The 22229-nt window shown below is 42.1% G+C and overlaps 1 protein-coding gene across 7 annotated transcripts in view; it reads right to left on the bottom strand.

The window, feature by feature from the left end:
• Positions 1 to 22229, bottom strand: part of SPATS1 (spermatogenesis associated serine rich 1) — a 44033-nt gene that overhangs the window by 18601 nt on the left and 3203 nt on the right. For 6 of the 7 annotated variants that reach the window (XM_055264025.2, XM_055264024.2, XM_055264022.2 and 3 more), the window contains 3 exons: positions 14934 to 15081; positions 7235 to 7359; positions 5806 to 5967 (listed from right to left, as the gene is read on the bottom strand). In XM_055264025.2, coding sequence (XP_055120000.2) covers positions 5806 to 5967; positions 7235 to 7359; positions 14934 to 15081 — 435 coding nt within the window. The remainder of the gene's footprint in view (positions 1 to 5805; positions 5968 to 7234; positions 7360 to 14933; positions 15082 to 22229) is intronic. The other variant, XM_055264028.2, reaches the window with a different exon arrangement.

Genomic DNA, 22229 nt, shown 5'->3' with positions numbered 1-22229 from the left:
TTCTGTTTATATGCTGGATTACATTTATTGATTTGCGTATGTTGAACCAGCCTTGCATCCCAGGGATGAAGCCCACTTGATCATGGTGGATAAGCTTTTTGATGTGCTGCTGGATTCGGTTTGCCAGTATTTTATTGAGGATTTTTGCATCAATGTTCATCAAGGATATTGGTCTGAAATTCTCTTTTTTGGTTGTGTCTCTGCCAGGTTTTGGTATCAGGACGATGCTGGCTTCGTAAAATGTGTTAGGGAGGATTCCCTCTTTTTCTATGGATTGGAATAGTTTCAGAAGGAATGGTACCAGTTCCTCCTTGTACCTCTGGTAGAATTCAGCTGTGAATCCATCAGGTCCTGGACTCTTTTTGGTTGGTAAGCTATTGATTATTGCCACAATTTCAGAACCTGTTATTGGTCTATTCAGAGATTCAACTTCTTCCTGGTTTAGTCTTGGGAGGGTGTATTTGTCGAGGAATTTATCCATTTCTTCTAGATTTTCTAGTTTATTTGCATAGAGGTGTTTGTAGTATTCTCTGATGGTAGATTGTATTTCTGTGGGATCGGTGGTGATATCCCCTTTTTCGTTTTTTATTGCATCTATTTGATTCTTCTCTCTTTTCTTCTTGATTAGTCTTGCTAGCGGTCCATCAATTTTGTTGATCTTTTCAAAAAACCAGCTCCTGGATTCATTAATTTTTTGAAGGGTTTTTTGTGTCTCTATTTCCTTCAGTTCTGCTCTGATTTTAGTTATTTCTAGCCTTCTGCTAGCTTTTGAATGTGTTTGCTCTTGCTTTTCTAGTTCTTTTAATTGTGATGTTAGGCTGTCAATTTTGGATCTTTCCTGCTTTCTCTTGTGGGCATTTAGTGCTATAAATTTCCCTCTACACACTGCTTTGAACGTGTCCCAGAGATTCTGGTATGTTGTGTCTTTGTTCTCGTTGGTTTCAAAGAACATCTTTATTTCTGCCTTCATTTCATTATGTACCCAATAGTCATTCAGGAGCAGGTTGTTCAGTTTCCATGTAGTTGAGCGGTTTTGACTGAGTTTCTTAATCCTGAGTTCTAGTTTGATTGCACTGTGGTCTGAGAGACAGTTTGTTATAATCTCTGTTCTTTTACATTTGCTGAGAAGAGCTTTACTTCCAACTATGTGGTCAATTTTGGAATAGGTGCGGTGTGGTGCTGAAAAAAATGTATATTCTGTTGATTTGGGGTGGAGAGTTCTGTAGATGTCTATTAGGTCCACTTTATGTAGAGCTGAGTTCAATTCCTGGATATCCTTGTTAACTTTCTGTCTCGTTGATCTGTCTAATGCTGACAGTGGGGTGTTAAAATCTCCCATTATTATTGTGTGGGAGTTTAAGTCCCTTTGTAGGTCACTGAGGACTTGCTTTATGAATCTGGGTGCTCCTGTGTTGGGTGCATATATATTTAGGATAGTTAGCTCTTGTTGTTGAATTGATCCCTTTACCATTATGTAATGGCCTTCTTTGTCTCTTTTGATCTTTGTTGGTTTAAAGTCTATTTTATCAGAGACTAGGATTGCAACCCCTGCCTTTTTTTGTTTTCCAGTTGCTTGATAGATCTTCCTCCATCCCTTTATTTTGAGTCTATGTGTGTCTCTGCACGTGAGATGGGTTTCCTGAATACAGCACACTGATGGGTCCTGACTCCTTATCCAGTTTGCCAGTCTGTGTCTTTTTATTGGAGCATTTAGCCCATTTACATTTAACGTGAATATTGTTATGTGTGAATCTGTTCCTGTCATTATGATGTTAGTTGGTTATTTTGCTCGTTAGTTGCTATAGTTTCTTCCTAGCCTCGATGGTCTTTACAATTTGGCATGTTTTTGCAGGGGCTGGTACCGGTTGTTCCTTTCCATGTTTAGTGCTTCCTTCAGGAGCTCTTTTAGGGCAGGCCTGGTGGTGACAAAATCACTCAGCGTTTGCTTGTCTGTAAAGTATTTTATTTCTCCTTCACTTATGAAGCTTAGTGTGGCGGGATAGGAAATTCTGGGCTGAAAATTCTTTTCTTTAAGAATGTTGAATATCAGCCCCCACTCTCTTCTGGCTTGTAGAGTTTCTGCTGAGAGATCAGCTGTTAGTCTGATGGGCTTCCCTTTGTGTGTAACCCGACCTTTCTCTCTGGCTGCCCTTAACGTTTTTTCCTTCATTTCAACGTTGGTGAATCTGACAATTATGTGTCTTGGAGTTGCCCTTCTCGAGGAGTATCTTTGTGGCGTTCTCTGTATTTCCTGAATCTGAATGCTGGCCTGCCTTGCTAGATTGGGGAAGTTCTCCTGGATAATATCTTGCAGAGTGTTTTCCAACTTGGTTCCATTCTCCCCATCATTTTCAGGTACACCAATCAGACGTAGGTTTGGTCTTTTCACATAGTCCCAAATTTCTTGGAGGCTTTGTTCATTTCTTTTTATTCTTTTTTCTCTAAACTTCCCTTCTCTCTTCATTTCATTCATTTCATCTTCTATCAGCGATACCCTTTCTTCCAGTTGATCGCATCTGCTACTGAGGCTTCTGCATTCTTCGCGTAGTTCTCGAAACTTGGCTTTCAGCTCCATCGTCTCCTTGAAGCCCTTCTCTCCATTGGTTATTCTAGTTATCCATTCTTCTAATTTTTTTTCAAAGTTTTTAACTTCTTTGCTATTGTTTTGAATTTCCTCTCGTAGCTCAGAGTAGTTTGATCGTCTGAAGCCTTCTTCTCTCAACTCATCAAAGTCATCCTCCATCCAGCTTTGTTCCGTTGCTGGTGAGGAACTGCGTTCCTTTGGAGGAGGAGAGGTGCTCTGTTTTTTAGAGTTTCCAGTTTTTTTGGTCTGTTTTTTCCCCATCTTTGTGGTTTTGTCTACTTTTTGTCTTCGATGATGGTGATGTACAGATGGGTTTTTGGTGTGGATGTCCTTTCTCTTTGTTAATTTTCCTTCTACCAAACAAGACCCTCAGCTGCAGGTCTGTTGGAGTTTACTAGAGGTCCACTCCAGACCCTGTTTGGCTGGGTGTCAGCAGCGGTGGCTGCAGAACAGTGGATTTTCGTGAGACCACAAATTCAGCTGTCTGATAGTTCCTCTGAAAGTTTTGTCTCAGAGAAGTACCCGGTTCAATGAGGTGTCAGTCTGTCCCTACTGGGGGGGTGCCTCCCAGTTAGGCTGCTCAGGGGTGAGGGACCCACTTTAGGAGGCAGTCTGTCCGTTCTCAGATCTCCAGCTGCGTGCTGGGAGAACCACTACTCTCTTCAAAGCTGTCAGTCAGACAGGGACATTTAAGGCTGTGGAGGTTCTCGCTGAGTTTTTGGTTGTCTGTGCCCTGCCCCCAGAGGTGGAGCCTACAGAGGCAGGCAGGCCTCCTTGAGCTGTGGTGGGCTCCACCCAGTTGGAGCTTCCTGGCTGCTTTGTTTACCTAAGCAAGCCTGGGCAATGGCGGGCGCCCCTCCCCCAGCCTCGTTGCCGCCTTGCAGCGTGATCTCAGACTGCTGTGCTAGCAATCAGCAAGACTCTGTGGGCATAGGACCCTCCGAGCCAGGTGCGGGACACAATCTCCTAGTGTGCCGTTTTCCAGGCCCGTTGGAAAAGCGCAGTATTAGGACGGGACTGACCCGATATTCCAGGTGCCGTCTGTTTCCCCTTTCTTTGACTAGGAAAGGGAACTCCCTGACCCCTTGCGCTTCCCGAGTGAGGCAATGCCTCGCCCTGCTTCGGCTCGCGCACAGTGCGCTTCACCGACTGTCCTGAACCCACTGTTAGGCACTCCCTAGTGAGATGAAACCGGTACCTCAAGCAGAAATGCAGAAATCACCCGTCTTCTGTGTCGCTGGGGCTGGGAGCTGGAGACTGGAGCTGTTCCTATTCCAGTATTTTATTTCTTAAGTGGAGTAAAATAACGCAACTGTTTGTGATATTTCATTCTATATAGTCAACAAATGTTTCATAAATATATCATTGCATTTACTCAGTATTTATAAAACCCTAAATGAAGAAGGGAAAGAAGAAATGAAGGGATGGAGAGAGGGAGGGAGGAAAGGAAAAAGGAAGGAAGGAGGGAAGGAAGGAGAAAAGGAGGGAAGGAAGGAGGGAAGGAGGGAAGGAAGGAAGGAAGGAAGGAAGGAAGGAAGGAAGGAAGGAAGGAAGGGAAAGAGGAGGAGGGGAGAAGAAAGGAAAGGAAAGGAGAGGAGAGGGAAGAATCATAAACATAAAATTCAGGATAAGGTGGTTTACTTTTGAGCCAGAAGGGCAGTGATAAGTGAAGATTAAGATTTGGGTCGTTATGATAATCCCATTTACTTTTGATAGGTACTTGCAGCTCAAGAGTGCAGGGTAGGCTGGCTGCAGTGGCTCACACCTGTAATACCAGCACTTTGAGAGGCCAAGACCGGCTGATCGCTTGAGCCCAGGAGTTTGAGACTGGCCTGGGAAACATGGAGAAACCCTGTCTCTACTAAAAATAGAAAAATCAGCCAGGCGTGGTGGCACATGCCTGTAGTCCCAGCAACTTGGAGGCTGAGGTTAGAGGATTGCTTGAGCCTGGGGCTGGGGGGCTGGCGTTCGGAACTGCAGTGAGCCAAGATGGTGGCACTGCACTCCAGCCTGGGCCACAGAGCAAGACCTCGTCTTAAAAAAAAAAAAATAAAAGTGCCGGGCGCGGTGGCTCACGCCTGTAATCCCAGCACTTTGGGAGGCCGAGGCAGGCATATCACCTGAGGTCCGGAGTTCAAGACCAGCGTGACCAACATGGAGAAACCCCGTATCTACTAAAAATACAAAATTAGCCAGGTGTGGTGGTGCATGCCTGTAATCCCATCTACTCCGGAGGCTGAGGCAGGAGAATGGCTTGAACCCGGGAGGCGGAGGGTGCTGTGAGCCAAGATCGCGCCATTGCACTCCAGCCTGGGCAACAAAAGCGAAACTCTGTCTCAAAAAAAAAAAAAAAAGAAAAGAAAAAAAAAGTGCAAGGTGCAGGACTCCTCACAGATTTCCATATCAATGACCACTCTCCCAGCTCATTTAGTATGGCTTTCCACGTATTTTTCTACCCAAATAAATAAAAGACTCAATTCTCAAAACTATTTGTCTCTGCTGTGAGTTTAAAAGTCTATTTTAAAACTCAAAAATGAGAACAGTCTACTTCTTTCTCTTTGTATTCCTGCTACAGCAATCCTATTTATTCTTGGAGCAATAGTTGCCTCCTACACAGGGATTTATATAGAAAAATGTGTCATAAACGGTCCGTTGGTACTCAGCAACTTTTGAGGGTCTTTCGGTAAGTCTATTATGAGTAGGTTGAGGCAAAGAACTCACTGAGCTAGAGACCAAGGAGATACAGGTACACAGGTATCTATATATTCATTTCAGTAGCCTTTAATTAAATCAGCAATAAAATAAAAACATGCACTTCAGGCTGAGGTTTATGGGATGTTTTCCTTGTGGAGACTATAAAGTACAATTTAAATGTGTATGCCAGGCAGCACCTAATAGGAACATAAATTCTTTTCTTCAGACTTCAATGGAGGTTTCTATTAATAAGTATCTGAGAGAACTTATCTGATGACTTAAATGTCACATTTGCATTTTATGGAATTCAGAGAAAAAAGAAAATGTGGATCAGCATCTGTTGTGAGTTCTTTGCCAAAACGTGCAGCCTGCCAACTGTCCCCTTCACTTTTCTGTCTTCCTGGCTGCACTAGGGGAACATGGTGACTCTACAGGGCTGCCCCCAGCTACAAAACCCAGGGTCTGTAGAATCACGACTCGAGAGTTTTTCGGGGACTGCACAGTCAAGACCCAGAAGGAAACATCACCGTATTTCTTTCTCCCGAAGCACTTGTCCACCGTCCTCTCTGATAGAGACCTCTTGTTGCCAAGGAAGACTCCATTAAAGAAGCACTGCTTTCCGACATGGTAGGTGTGGATGTTGCTGCTAAACCTCGGGTAAAACGTCCACTCAGGACGATGCCCATCTTCTGCAAGACACCAGAAAGCCTTCCATTAGCGCTGTTCCCAGCCTCATAATGCAACTGGATGACAAAAAGCTGTGAAAACTTCCCAGGCACTATCTGGCTATGCAACTTTAGTTAATGTGTCTAATCCCTTGGTTCTACATCAGAGACAGTGTGAAACTTTGTGGGACTAGGCACAAAAGGAAGGGAAGTCAGGGGAGAGCTACCTAAGAGGCCTTCTTTGTTTTTGTTTGTTTGTTTGCCCTCTTCACCCTCTCCTTCAAAAATAAAGCCAACTTTATGTTTGGAAGTTAAGTATTGATTGGGAAGCTCAGAGACAGTCTTACAAGTACGTATGATTCAATCTTCACTCTGATAATGGTGTAGGAAAAATAGAATGCCATCAACCAGCAAATGGCTAGGCCAGTGCCATCCACATGGCACCTCAAGTGGAGGAAACATCGTGTTGGCTGCAACAATAGCACGCACGTGTGCTACGGTGACACCAGGAAATGTACCCGTGATAATTTCAAATGAGAAAAGCTGCCGTGAGACCTCAGGCTAGTTTCTGGACCTTGCAGTGCCTTTGTTTCATCATCTGATACTTTTCCTGTAAGATTGCTAACAGTGACTTTAAACAATAAAAGATCCCCTAGCAGCTCTAGGGATGTTTGAGAAATGTGGGCTTTGGGATAGCCAAGAAGAGCACAGGCTTCGAGGCAAGCAAGTGTGGGTTCTGATCCCATCGCTCTACTTCCTGGCCATGTGGCTTTATGGATGACTGAACGTCTCAAAGCCTCAGTTTCCTCCTCTGTAAAATGGGTATGTCTATATTAACCATATAGATCTATATGTATTGACACAGAAAGAGGTCGATCTATTTATACCAGTTTGTATACTAACCGATTTATTTTATATCTGTATACGTACACATGTGTATATATACACACACACATACATTTCAAAATACTAGAAAAATATATATCAACTCTTCACAGCTATGGGGCAGAATAGGGATATTGTTGGAAAATATTGGGGAAGGGGTTTTTATACTCTATATACTTCCATATTATTTTAATGTCTTTCTGCAGTATTTTAATGGATTTTATATAAAGGCATTTTATTTTCGAAAAACATATAATAGCTTCCTGGCAGAGGTGTTGTGAATTTTGAGATAAAGTACGTCAAATGCTTGACAGTTGTGGGCCTTCGGTGATGGTGGCCAACAGTATGGCAGACTTCTGAAAAGACCTGGGGCACAGAGGCATGTGGAGGAGGGTCTGTGACTTACTCGTCTGCAACTTAAGCAGGCTGAATTCCTCAGGATGCTTATCCTTTTGGACTTCAGGCAATGACATTTCAGAGGAGTGATCAGAATGTGAGAAGGAGGGTTTCCGATCCAAGTCAGCAGTGGTGCTGGAAAGAAAGCAGAAGGATTCTTCCACGTGCTTAAACTGGTAATTAGAGCCTGATCTCACATAGTTTACCCTAGAATTGCCCTCGCTTATGAGAACTGGGACTACTCCTCTATAAAAGTCCTTGAGCATATCATTTATTTACTCACAATTTGAGGGGACTGACACTTATTGAAAAGATGGGTATTCAGTGGCTCACGCCTGTAATCCCAAAACCTTGGGAGGCTGAGACAGGTGGATCACTTGAGGCCAGAAGTTTGAGACCAGACTGGACAACATAGTGAGATCCCGTCTTTACTAATTTTTTTAAGTGTTTAAAAATAATTTGGTGGTTCCTCAAAAAGTTGAACATAGAATTACCATAAGACTCAGCAATTCTGTTTCTAGGTATATACCTAAAAGAACTGACAACAGAGATTCAAACAGATACTTGCATGTGAATGTTCTTTGCAGCATTATTCTTAACAGCCAAAAAGTGGAAATAACCCAAGTGTCCATCAAGAGAAGAATAGATAAGCAAAATGTGGTACATAATACATACAATGCAATATTATTCAGCCTTAGAAAGGAATGAAGTGGCTGGGCATGGTAGCTTATGCCTGTGATCCCAACACTTTGGAACGCTGAGGCAGGTGGATCACTTGAGCTCAGGAGTTCAAGACCAGCCTGGGCAACATGGAGAAACCCCGTCACTACTAAAAGCACAAAAATTAGCCAGGCATGGTAGTGCATGCCTGTAATCCCAGCTACTCAGGAGGCTGAGGCAGGAGAATTGCTTAAACTCAGGAAGTGGAGGCTGCAGAGATCTCGCCACTGCACTCCATCCTGGCAACAAAGTGAGATCCTGTCTCAAAAAAATAAGAAAAAAATAAAGGAATGAAGTAGTGATGCATGCTACAACGTAGTGAGCCTTGAAAACACTATGCTAAGTAAAATAAGCCAGACACAAACGGACAAATATTATGTGATTCCATTTATGTGAAATATCTAGAATAGGTAACTTCATAGAAAGTAGATTACAGGTTACCAGGGGCTGGGGAGAAGGGAGAATGGCAAGTTATTGCTATGGTCATAGAGTTTCTGTTTGGAGTGATGAAAATGTCTGAAAATAGACAATGGTGATGGTTACACAACATTATGAGTGTAATTAATGCCACTGAATTGTACACTTAAAAATGAATAAAATCAGGCAGGCGCAGTGGCTCATGCCTATAATCTTAGTATTTTGGGAGGCCAAGGTAGGAGGATCACTTAAGCCCAGGTGTTTGAGACCAGCCTGGGCAAAATAGTGAGACCTCATCTCTACAAAATAAAACCCTAAAGTATAACAAAAAAAAAAAAAAAAATTTTAATTAGCCAGGTGTGGTGGTGCACACCTGTAGTTCTAGCTACTTGGGAGGCTGAGGTGGAAGGATCACTTGCTCCCAGGAATGGGAGGCTGCAGTGAGCAGTGACTATGCCACTGCACTCCAGTCTGGGCTACAGAGTGAAATCCCATCTCTTTAAAAAATGCTTTTTTGATGGATAAAATGGCAAATGTTGTGCCATATATATCTTACTACAATTTTTAGAAAGGAATGATATATATTACAACATGTATGCATCTTGAAAGCATTATGCTAAGTGAAAGAAGCCAAACACCAAAGGCCACATATTGATAATCCTACTAATATTACATGTCCGAAATAGACAAATCTATACAGACAAAAAGTAGATTAATGGTTGTCTCAGACTAGAGGGATAGGAAGATGGGGCTGCAGGGGGATGATTGCTAAAGGGTATGGATTTCTTTTTGTGGTGATGAGAATGTTCTAAAATTGATTGTGGTGATAGTTGCACAATTTTATGAATGCACTAAAAACCATCGAGTTGTGTGCACAGTTCAAGTGGGTGACTTTTATGGTATGTGAATTATGTTTAAATAAATCCGTTACCAAAAAATCATGTTTAATAAAATCATTAAATGCAAATAAAAAATCAATAAGTATATAAAGAAGATGACGAAATAATCTAAAACAAACCTAGGCTGAAATGATTACAATAATAGAGCATTATGTTTAGCGCTGAACTTCCTAGCAGTTTATAAAGGCCCGCAACAAACTATTATAGGTGTCAGCAGAAAATGCAATCACTTCTGGTTTAAATGGCTTTGCGTCTGATATCTGGCCTTGGACAATGTTTTCAGGTACAATGATCTGTTATCAAGTCACAGGGTCTTTTTTCATAACAATGCATCACTCATATTTAAATGGCATCAAAGCAACTTCATATTGCTTGTCTTGTTTGCTCCCTGCTAACAATCCTGTGATGTAGGTAGGACCAATAACTCAGTGCCCCCACCCCCGATTCAGAATATAAGCAATTTTGGAGGTGTGTTAGTTTCCATGACAAGAGTATAGCTGGGGACAACTGGAATTGGGGTTCAATGTCTCAGAACTGTCACTCTCCTCTGCTTATCCTGACACCTTGGCTTCCTTTCTGCCAGTTGCAGATGAGCTTCTTCACAAGAGCAAAAAGGCCACTGACAGCCCAGATTCAAATTCTCATGTCTTCCAACCAATTTTTACCCATATCTCCAATGTGAAAAATCTCAGGGAAGGACTCACTGGCTCAGCTTAGATCACACGTTGTCCCTTAAATCAATCACAATCAAGAAGTGGAGATAAGTAAGATGATGGTAGCTCCTATTCAGAATACTCATTAAAACTGGGTAGGCAGGAGTTCGAGACCAGCTGGGGAAACACAGCAAGACCTTGTGTTAAAATGTTTAAAAACTGAGTAGGGAAGGGCTGGGCACGGTGGCTCACGCCTGTAATCCCGACACTTTGGGAGGCCGAGGTGGGTGGATCACCTGAAGTCAGAGGTTCAAGACCAGCCTGGCCAACATAGTGAAACCCCGTCTCTACTGAAAATACAAAATTAGCCAGGTGTGGTGGCATGCACCTGTAATCCCAGCTATTCAGGAGGCTGAGGAGGGGGAATCACTTGAACCCAGGAGGCCAAGGTTCCAGTGAGCCAAGATGGCGCCATTGGACTCCAGCCGGGACAACAGGAGCAAAACTCCATCTAAAAACAAACAAACAAACAAACCAAACAAACAAAAAAAACTGAGTAAGGAAGGAGTGAAAATCAATTCCCCAGGAAAAGGAGAATAGCATAGACGACGCCACTGGAAAGACAGTGGAAGCCAAGCAGCTTCTACAATATGTGAACACAGCAAGGCACTGGAGGAAGCCACTTCAAGCAAAGGAGGCAATGTGAGCAAAGGTATAGAAGGAAGAAACATCAGGGAAATGAAGAAATTTGATGCAGTTGTGGCAGGAGTTTTTGAGATAAAGGTGGAGAAGAGAAGGAGACAGATCTGGAGAACTTGCAGTTCATATGAGGGGGGGCTCTTTTTTATCAAGCTTTAATGGGATATCATTAAATAATGGTAAGCAAGGACATGACATGGTCACATGTGGTTAGAAAACTCTGGAAGCTGTGAAAGGAAAGGGCTTTGAGAATATAAAATTTAAGTCAGAGAGTCCACTTAGGAAAGTATAGCAGGCAGCCTCTGACATGGCTGCCAATGATCCCTGACTCTTGGTATTTATTCCCTCCTGTAATCTTCTCCCTTTGAGTATAGGCTAGACATACTGACTCACTTTCAACAAACAGAAAACAGCAAATGTTATGGGATGTCACTTCTCAGGTTAGGTTACAAAGAGACTGTGGCTTTGTCTTGTGTGCACTCCTGCTTGCTTTTAAGGAGAGACAGCTGCTATGTTGTGAGATGCCCTCTGTAGAGACAAGGAACTGAGAGAAGCCTGTGGGCAACAGCCAGTGGGGAATGAACTCTCAGCCCCAGCAGCCTGTGAGGAAGTGAATCCTGCCACGAACCATAGGAGTGAGCTTGGAAGTGGATCCTCCCCCAGCTGAGCCTTCAGATGAGCCCACAGCTCTGGCCAACACCTTGACTGCAATCTTGTGAGAGAGACCTTGAGCCAGAGGCACCCATCTAGGTTATACTCAGATTCCTGACCTATAGAAAATGTGAGATAATAAATGTTTGTTATTTTAAGTAACTAAGTTAGGGTGATTTGTTGTGTACCAATAAATAACTAATCTAGAAGGTATTACAGTGGTCCAGGTAAGAGATTATCAGGGCCTTGAGTGGGACCATGGTAATATAGATGGAGTAGAAGAGATGGACTTATACGATGTTCCAGGGCTTGATCCCCCATTGGATGAGCGGGAGGAGACAAGTATGACCTGTCAATCTATACCTTTGGAGCCGTATGAATACTGAGATTATCAACTGAGACAAGGAACACAGAAGGATTTGGTTTGTAAGGATGGGTGATGAAAAGTTCATTCAAGGCATGTTGAGTTTGGGGGCCTGTGGGACATCAGGTGGAGATATCTGGAAAGCAGTTCAATATATCAATCTAAAGCCTGAGGCTATGTCTAGAGTGGAGCTTTAGATTCAGCTACACATGCTTTGACTGAGTTAGGTCCTCCGTAACCCAGGCATCATGAGAGATAAAGGGGACTTATTTAGGTGGGAATTAGGAATGCAGAAGTGGCAGCAATCACCCAGTTCCCCATCCTACAGGATGTGAACCTCACATTCTGGGCTTTCTTTCCCTCCCAATACATGGTCCCACTGCTGCTGCTAGTGATATACATCTGTTGCAGAGGACCTAAAGAGGCAGAGCTTAAGAATTATGCCAGCCTCTTCCATGTCTAGTGCTGGGGGCAGCAAGTCCACTTGGAGCAGATTTTATGATATAAAGAATCACTTGAGCAACTTCCCTTAACTTTGACTGAATAAATCCATTTCTAGGAATTTACTTTTATGATATAATCAGAGATGGGCAAAAGCTGAATGTACAGGGACACGCATTACAGCACTATTTACAATAGCAACTCTTTAAAACTATAGGTCACTGGTTAGATTGTGGTCTATTCATCTGACACTCAAGCACTGTAGTCATTGAAAACCATGTTCTTGAAAAACACTCAAAGGTATGAGAAAATTCTCTCCACATATTGCTCAGTGAAAAAGCTGCCTTTATAAGATGTCCTTCGGTAAGTGAATGAATAAATAAACTATGGTACATCCAGACAATGGAATATTCTTCAGCATTGAAAAAATGAGCTATTAAGTAGTGAAACGACATGAAGGCAACTTAAATGCATATTATTGAGAGAAGCCAATCTGAAAAGGGTATATACTATGCGATTCCAATTACATGTCATTCTGGAAAGGAAAAAACTATGGAGACAGTAAAAATATCTGTGGTTGCCAGGGGGTGGGAGGGGTGGGAAGGGATGAATAGATGGAACACACAGGATTTTTTAGGACAGTGAAACCATAATGTGCTGGGAGCAGTGGCTCATGCCCAGCGCTTTGTGAGGCTGCAGCAGGTGGATCACTTGAGTCCAGGAGTTTGAAACTGGCCTGGGTAGCATAGTAAGATCCTGTCTCTACAAAAAAAAATAAATTTACAAATTAGCTGGGCATGGTCACACATATCTGTGGTCCCAGCTACTCAGGAGGCTGAGGCAGGAGGATTGTTTCAGCCTGGGAGGTCAGGGCTGCAGTGAGCCATGATCATGCCACTGCCTGGGTGACGGAACAAGACCTGGTCTCAAAAATAAATATATAAATAAAAATAGAGAAGCTACTATAATGATGGATACATGCCATTATACATTTGTCCAAATCCACAGACTGTGCAACACCAAGAGTGAGCCCTATTGTAAACTAGGGGCTTCGGGTGATTATGATGTATCCATGTAGGTTCATCCATGGTAATAAATGTCCCACTCTGGTGCAGGATGTGATAGTGGGGGAGGCTGTACATGTGTTGGGGCAGGGAGTACATAGGAACTTTATACCTTACTGTTAATTTTTCTGTGTACCCAAAACTGCTCTAAAAATAGTAAAACCCTTAATAAATCTTTTTAAAAAGTAGGTTTTACAAAAGAGTAGTATAATATGATCTTAATTGTAAAATAAATATATATTTTATGTGCAAAAAATGTTTTCTTGCACATATAAAAAACTAATATCAAAATGTTAACACATATTCTCTAAGATGTGAAATTATAGTGATATTTATTTATTTATTTATTTTGACACAAGTTCTCACTCTGTCGCCTAGGCTGGAGTGCAATGGCTCAATTGTAGCTCACTGCAGCCTGGAACTCCTGGGCTCAACTAATCTTCCCAACTCAGCCTCCTGAGTAGCCAGGATTACAGGTGCACACCCCCAGGCCGGGCTAATTTTTGTATTTTTTTGTAGAGTGGAGTCTCACTGTGTTGCCCTGACTGGCCTCGAACTCCTGGCCTCATCCTCCCAAAGTGCTGGGATTACAGGTGTGAGCCACCATGCCCGGCCATGTGACTTTTTTTTGTTTTGTTTTGTTTCGTTGAGGCGGAGTCTCCCTCTGTCGCCCAGGCTGGAGTGCAGTGGCGCGATCTTGGCTCACTGCAAGCTCCGCCTCCCAGGTTCACGCCATTCTCCTGCCTCAGCCTCCCGAGTAGCTGGGACTACAGGCACCCACCATCACACCTGGCTAATTGTTTGTATTTTTAGTAGAGATGGGTTTCACCATGTTAGCCAAGATGGTCTCGATCTCCTGACCTCCTGATCCACCTGCCTTGGCCTCCCAAAGTGCTGGGATTACAGGCGTGAGCCACCACACCTGGCCGTGACTTTTATTTTTAATACTGTCTTCATCTGTTCAAATTTTCTACAATAAACTTAAATTACTTCCATTGTAACAGAAATTATTAGAAAAGCATATTCAAAACTTTTTATTGTAAAAGAAATATAAACAGGGAAAGTACATAAAACACAAAGTCAGTTTTACAACTAATTACAAAGCCAACATCCTGGTCAAGAAACAAAACGTTAGCCCGGCCCAGTGACTCACACCTGTAATCCCAGCACTTTCAGAGGCCAAGAAGGGAAGATCGCTTGAGCCCAGGAGTTTGAGATTAAAGTGAGCCAAGATAACACCACTCTACTCCAGCCTGGGTAACAGAGCGAGACCCCTGTCTCTGTCCAAACAAAACAAACACAACATTGCCAGTCCTTCCCTTCCCCACTCCCCAGAAACCATCTGTGTGTGTCCCTTTCCGGGAAAAGTAACCACTACCCTAATTGTGACTCTTATGATAATCATTTATTTGCTTTTCTTTAAGTTTTACCACCCATGTATGTACATATCCCAAAAATACAGTTTCACTTATTTTTGAACTTCATAATAGCAAGCACTTACACAGAACTTGCTGTGTGCCAGGAAGTCTTCTAAGCTCTTTCCAGGTATTAACTCAATTAATCCTCACAACAATCCTATAAGCTATCATCAGCATTTTACAGATAAGAACACTGAAGCCCAGGGAGGTGAAGTAATTTGCTCAGATTCACACGGATACTAAGTGGCAGAACTGGGATTTGAACCCACACAGTCTAGCTCCAGAATCCATGCTCTTGCCAAGCATACCATGCTACCTCTCAGACTGTTCACTTCTTGGTCAGAATCTTCCCCAACAGTGACAGCTCTGCACCAGACCCTTACTTTATGTAAGCAGACACTCTGGGGAGGCCTGGAGGCTCGCTGACACTTGGGCCTGTTTCCACAGAAGATGAGGAACTGACCCTTTTGCCAGAGGGTGTTGTGTTGGCAAAACATCCCTTAGATTCCAGAAAATCACTGCAATTAGCACCTGCAACACAGAGATATCAGCATTTAATTAAATTATTGAGAATACATTCCACCCTATTTTGTTTCCTAGATTATAAATAAATTTTTAAAACAGCTAACATTTATTGAGCATTTACTGTGCACTGAGGATTATGTCAACACCTTACACATGTTATCCCATTTAATCCCTATAACAACCCACAGGCTTAGGTATTCCTTATTATCCCCATTTTATGGTTGAGAAAACTGGGGCTGAGAAGGCTAAGAAACTTGCCTATGATCGCATAAAAAGTAAATATCTAGGCCGGGCGCGGTGGCTCATGCCTGTAATCTCAGCACTTTGGGAAGCCAAGGTGGGTGGATCAGATAAGATCCACCCTGACTTGAGGTCAGGAGTTCGAGACCAACCTGGCCAACATGGTGAAACCCCGTCTCTACAAAAATACAAAAACTAGCTGGTCATGGTGGCACACTCTTGTAATCCCAGCTATTTGGGAGGCTGAGGTGGGAGGATTGCTTGAACCCAGGAGGTGGAGGTTGCAGTGAGCCGAGATCACATCACTGCACTCCAGCCTGGGCAACAGAGACTCTGTCTCAGAAAAACAAAAAAGAAAAAAGAAAACACCTAGGACTATATTTGGTTATAGCTCTTGTGACACTAAAGCCTGAGATTCTAACCCCTGTACTAGACTGCTTGCCCCTACACACAGTTCACCACTCTGAACTAAGTGGAAGACCTAGGATCTGAAGTGAGCTGTATAGCACTGTACATTGTATTAAGCATCTCAATATAATTTTCCAAAGGGTTTGTTTATAAAAAGACTGATGAATATAATGCTGATCACAACCCAAAGAACGCCCTCAGAAATTTCTGTGGGTTCCTCTCACAGTTCTTATTCATCTTAGTAGAATCCATAACAGTACCTGGCACAAAGCAGGTGCTCAATAAATGTTTGAGTGACTAAATGAAAAAGAATTATAACTCCCCAACCACACACAGTTACAAGTAAGGGAGTCCTGAAAACCAGTGAGTGTCAGACAGAGAAGAATATCCATTATCTTCACTCTGCTATACTATTAATACTTCATGAAAGCCAATTTGTTCTGTTATCATTTCATACATTTACGTACCTCATCCAGCCACAAAAATAAAAAGTCCAATGAAAAGATTATGCATATTTCTTTATGCATAATTTCGTAGAGCACTGAAGCTCAATAGATGGCAATGTAACCTCTGGTAATGAGAAAATTGTAAGAAATAAGAGTTAAACTTCTCTGATTCTTGAGTACATTTTTAGACTGACTACTATTCCACCCACACAGTATCATGCTTCACACATATAGAGTCATCTTTTGGTATCAATGGGGGATTGGTTCCAGGACCTCTGCAATACAAAAATTACAAAAATCCAAAGATGCTCAAATCACTTATATGAAACAGTGTAGTATTTAAATATAACATATGCACATCCTCCTGTATGCTGTACTGTAAATCATCTCTAGATTACTCATAATACCTAATACAATGCAAATGCTATGTAAATAGTTGTTATATATTTATTTGTATTATTTTTTGTTGTTACATTGTTGTTTTCTTTTCTTTTTTTTTTTTTTTTTTTTTTTGACACAGAGTCTCACTCTGTCACCCAGGCTGGAGTCCAGTGGTGTGATCTCAGCTCACTGCAACCTCCGCCTCTGGGTTCAAGTGATTCTCCTACCTCAGCCTCATGAGTAGCTGGTATTACAGGCACCTGCCACCACACCTGGCTAATTTTTGTATTTTTAGTAGAGACAAGGTTTCACCATGCTGGCCAGGCTGGTCTTGAACTCCTGGCCTCAAGCAATCCACCTGCCTCAGCCTCCTAAAGTGTTGGGATTACAGGTGTAAGCCATGACACCCAGACTTGTTTCCTTTCTGAATATTTACTATAGGCAGTTGGTCGAATCTGCCAATGCAGAACCCGTTATATGACTGTATAGTATAAACTATGCAAATTCCCACCATCTATCAGCAGGACTGCTACTCAGAGAAATTTTTATTCATTTCCTCTCAAATTCATATCACAAGTGAATAATATCTTTTTCATTCTTATCAAGTCCCAATCTATCACCAAACCTTTCACTCCTAAGAGGACTTTGCCTGTTACTCTACAAAGCTTAAAGTTCAGCTGAGCTACTTCCTCCCTTCAAAATCCTCCCACTCTGGGGCTTCTCAGGACATGGTGCAAGGCCTATCTGCACCAGAATTACCCAGGAAGCCTGTTAAAAATACAGATTCCCAAATTCCATCGCAGACCTATTGAATTAGAATCTCTCAAAGTGAGGCCTGGGAACCTGTATTTTAAATAAGTCCCCACCCTCACCCCTGCTCTTCCTTCAGGCTCACGTTTGGCAGTAATCTCCTTCTTGAAGTCTAGTTCCATCGCTGCACTGTATTTTATCCCATTCCACTTCCAGATTCCCAACTGCACAGAACTTCCTGAATTTGCCCAGTCATGAGAATCCCCTTGGGGTACTTGTTCAATATGCAGGCTCCAGGGCTCTGACTCAGACATACAGTCTGGGAGCCAGGATATTTAAGAAGCACCTCAGGTGATTCTTAGGGTCAGCCAAGTGTGGGAAGTGCTGCTCTGGAATATGCCCCAGAGCCTAGAGCAGCCCCCAGCACAGTGAGGGCCAACTGGTTGCTTGAGGTGTAACTGGGATGGAGTCAAGCCCAGGGGAGGTGGCAGGCAAGCAGCAGGTGAGGATGAGGAGACAGGTCCCCAGTAACCAAAGGAAGAACCACCCATATACTAAGCCACAAAACAAGTATCACAATACATAGACCACACTCTCTGACCACAATGCAATACAATTAGAAATCAATAACAAAAAGACAGCCAAAAAGTATCCATAAGCTTGGAAACTCAAACCACACTTCTAAATAATTCACATACAAGAAGAAATTGTAATGGAAATCATGAGGTGCTTAATGATCAATGAACATTGAGTACTATATATCAAAACCTGTGGGATTCAACTAAAGCAGTAATTAGAAATCCGGGGCCTTAAATGCATATGCTGTATTTCACTGAATATAAGGCACCATCAATTGTAATAGCATTGTTATTTTATGTATCACAAAGAACAAAGGCTGCCAACTAAAGTATGACACATGCTTTTATCACTTAGAATTTTTATTTTATACTTATTGAGGCATTCTTTTAGATTTACTTAGATATAGATTTTAATCACATATCACTCATGCACATATACAAAGAAGGAAAATATAGGCACAATAGACTGGTTAAGGCATTCCTAAATCTTATGCACATTCAGAAATCTGACTACTAAATCACTTTCAACTCAATCACTATTGTCCACATTTTCCACCTAATACTGACCTAAATTTCAATAAAAATGTGAATTGAGTGATGCAGCATTTCTTTCTTTTTTTTTTTTTTTTTTTTTTTTTGAGCCAGAGTCGCCCAGGCTGGAGTGCAATGGCGCGATCTCGGCTCACTGCAACCTCCGACTCCAGGGTTCAAGCAATTCTCCTGCCTCAGCCTCCCGAGTAGCTGGGATTAGTGCATGCCACCACACCCAGCTTATTTATTTATTCATTTATTGGAGACAGAGTCTCCCTCTGTCCCCCAGGCTGGAGTGTAGTAGTGCGATCTCAGCTCACCGCAACCTCCGCCTCCTGGGTTCAAGCAATTCTCCTGTCTCAGCCTCACGAGTAGCTGGAATTACAGGTCCCCACCATCATGCCTGGCTAATTTTTGTATTTTTAGTAGAGATAGGGTTTCACCATGTTGGCCAAGCTGGACTCAAACGCCTGACCTCAGGTGATCCACCCATCTCAGCCTCCCAAAGTGCTGGGATTACAGGTGCAGTGGCGCCAGGACCAATTTTTGTATTTTTAGTAGAGATGAGGTTTCAACATATTGGCCAGGCTGGTCTCTTAGCCAGGCTGGTCTCGAACTCCTGACCTCGTGATCTGCCTGCCTCGGCCTCCCAAAGTGCTGGTATTACAGGCGTGAGCCACCGCGCAAAAGTGCTTCTCTATTGTCTCTGGAGTTTCCTTCCAAGCTATGAACACACATTCTACATGCTTCAGTGCTCGTACAGCAAAAATTATTACAACTACATCCTACCTGCTGCTGGGCCCACAGACCTGGTAACATCCAGTCCCTACTTCAAAGATGCAAACTGTCTATCCAAGAATTGATGGATTATAGTGTTCAAAATCAAAAATTCCAAAATGAATGAGCCAAGTTGTCAATTTAAGAAATAAGAAAAAAAAAAGAGTAACCCCTCTCCCCCCCAAAAAAATTTTAAGGAATAAAATCATAAAAGCAGAAATGAATGAAATAAAGATTATCGGAACTATGGCTTCATGCAAAAGCTAATAATGTAGATAAACAAGGTTCAAGAAAAAATTTTAAACACAAATAAATAATATTAGGGCCTGGCCTGTAATCCCAGCACTTTGGGAGGCCAAGGCAGGTGGATCGCCTGAGGTCAGGAGTTCAAGACTGCCTGGCCAACATGGTGAAACCCCATCTCTACCAAAAATACAAAAATTAGCCGGCCATGGTGGTGCACGCCTGTAATCCCCGATACTCAGGAGGCTGAGATCATGCCACACTGCACTACAGCCTGAGCAATAGAGTGAGACTCCATCCCAAAAAAAAACCAAAAATAATAATAATAATAATAGAAATGAAACCAGGCCATAATTGTAAATAAAATAGAGATAAATTTGCAGATAAAGAAATTAAGCTCCAGAAATGTCAAATAACTTGTTCAGAGTTACATAGCTATGGAGTATAATTTATAAAATGTAGTCTAATATTTAAATAATCAAGACAGTACTGACAAAAACCCTAACAGACAAATCAATAGAACAAAATAGTAAGCATAAATAGAATAAGTAGAATAAAATTTTATATGAAAACAAGTGGCATTTTATCTTGGTGAAGAAAGGATGGGTTATTCAAAAAACATTGCTGGAACAACTAATTAACCATTTGGAATAAAAATAAAATTAAACCTTTCTTATCCCAAACTGGAATAATCCAGATGACTTACAGATTTGAATGTAAAAATTGAAATTAAAGATGCACCTGAAAAAAATAAGTGAAAGTTTACATAATCTTAGAGTGAAGAAGTTATTGCCAAGAAGATAACAAATACAGGCAAAATAAAGGAAAAGAGGCATAGATTTGAATATGTCTCTTTAAATATAAACTTAAAACTTTCATAGCAAACTATAAACTGGGGGAAAATCTATAACAACATGATAGAAAGAAAAAAGAGTTAGTAGTCATGACAAATTATGAGCTTTTTTTTATACTTTAAGTTCTGAGGTACATGCGTAAAACGTTCAGGTTTGTTACATAGGTATATACGTGCCATGGTAGTTTGCTGCACCCATCAACCCGTCGTCTACATTAGGTATTTCTCCTAATGCTATCCTTCTTCCCTCCCCCAACCCCACGACAGGCCCTGGTGTGTGATGCTCCCCTCCCTGTGTCCATGTGTTCTCATTGTTCAACTCCCACTTATAAGTGAGAACATGCAGTGTTTGGTTTTCCATTCTTGTGTTAGTTTGCTGAGAGTGATGGTTTCCAGCTTCATCTATGTCCCTGCAAAGGACATGAACTCATCCTTTTTTATGCCTGCATAGTATTCCATGGTGTATATGTGCCACGTTTTCTTTATCCAGTCTATCATTGGTGGACATTTGGGTTGGTTCCAAGTCTTTGCTATTGTGAATAGTGCCACAATAAACATAAGTGTACATGTTCTTTATAGTAGAATGATTTATAATCCTTTGGGTACATACCCAGTAATGGGATTGCTGGGTCAAATGGTATTTCTCGTTCGAGATCCTTGAGGAATCCCTACACTGCCTTCCACAATGGTTGAACTAATTTACACTCCTTGAGCTTTTATAAATTTATAAGATGAAAATAAATATCCAAAAAGAAAAAAAGGGCAAAAGATATGATCAGGTAACTTATTTTTAAAAACAGGCTGGACAAGGTGGCTAATGCCTGTAATCTCAGCACTTTGGGAGGCCACAGCAGGTAGACTGCTTGAGGCTAGGAGTTCAAGACCAGCCTAGGCAATATATGGAGACCTGGTCTCTACAAAAAACTAAAAAGTTAGCTGAGCGTGGTGTTGCACACCTGTGGTCCCAGCTACTTGGGAGGCTGAGATGAGGACTGCTTGAGCTGGAGAGGTCAAGTCTGCACTGAGCCCTGATCATACAACTGCACTCCAGCCTAGGTGACAGAGTGAGACCCCATCTCAGAATAAGATAAAATATACTAACACATACAAATAGCCAATATATATTTGGGGGAAATTTCATCCATCATAATAACTGGATTTGGGGGAGTGGGTGGTTGTTTATTTTGCGGTTTTTTTTTTTTTTTTTTTTTTGAGTCCGGATCTTGCTCTGTCACCCAGGCTGGAGTGATCTCGGTTCACTGCAACCTCTGCCCCTAGGACTCAAGTGATGCTCCCACCCCAGCCTCCCAAGTAGCTGGGACCATAGGCACGCACCAGCATGCCCAGCTATTTTTTTGTTGTATTTTTCGTAGAGATGGGGTCTCACCATGTTGCCCAGGCTGGTCTCAAACTCCTGAACTCAAGTGATTCACCCACCTCAAAAGTGCTGGGATTATAGGCATGAGCCACTGTACCCGGCCCCGACCAAATAATTGAAGAACTGAATTTAAAATGAGATACCATTATTTGTTACCTGTTTGCAAACACCCAGGTTTGGCATAGCTTGGAGGAATGGCATTCCTATCATTGCTGGTGGAAAAGTCCCCATCTTACTGAAGAGCAATTTGGCCATATGTGACTTCAGAAGCCTATGAGAAGTGCATATCATTTGACTCAATAGTTCTGCTTCTAGAACTGTATCTATAAAAAAGGCATGAAATGCGTGTTTGGAGAGGTAGAACGGATTCACATATGTGGAGAAGAAATGAAATCAAGGCCAAAGATGTCCTCTACGTCAATACTTGCATGTGCTTTCTGAGGTATTTATAGTAAGATTTACTTATGGTAATTTTTGCCCATAGGTTTTAACAGTGACTGCCTTTCATAGCATGTAAACATTTTCATTGTATATTGCCACTATAGGACTTGAGAGTTCACCCAAGCAAG

This window comes from Symphalangus syndactylus, chromosome 23, assembly GCF_028878055.3.
Source record: "Symphalangus syndactylus isolate Jambi chromosome 23, NHGRI_mSymSyn1-v2.1_pri, whole genome shotgun sequence".
In the NCBI taxonomy this organism is placed as follows: domain Eukaryota; kingdom Metazoa; phylum Chordata; class Mammalia; order Primates; family Hylobatidae; genus Symphalangus; species Symphalangus syndactylus.
Note: the sequence above shows the minus strand (reverse complement) of the source record. Positions and strands in the feature narration are given on the sequence as shown.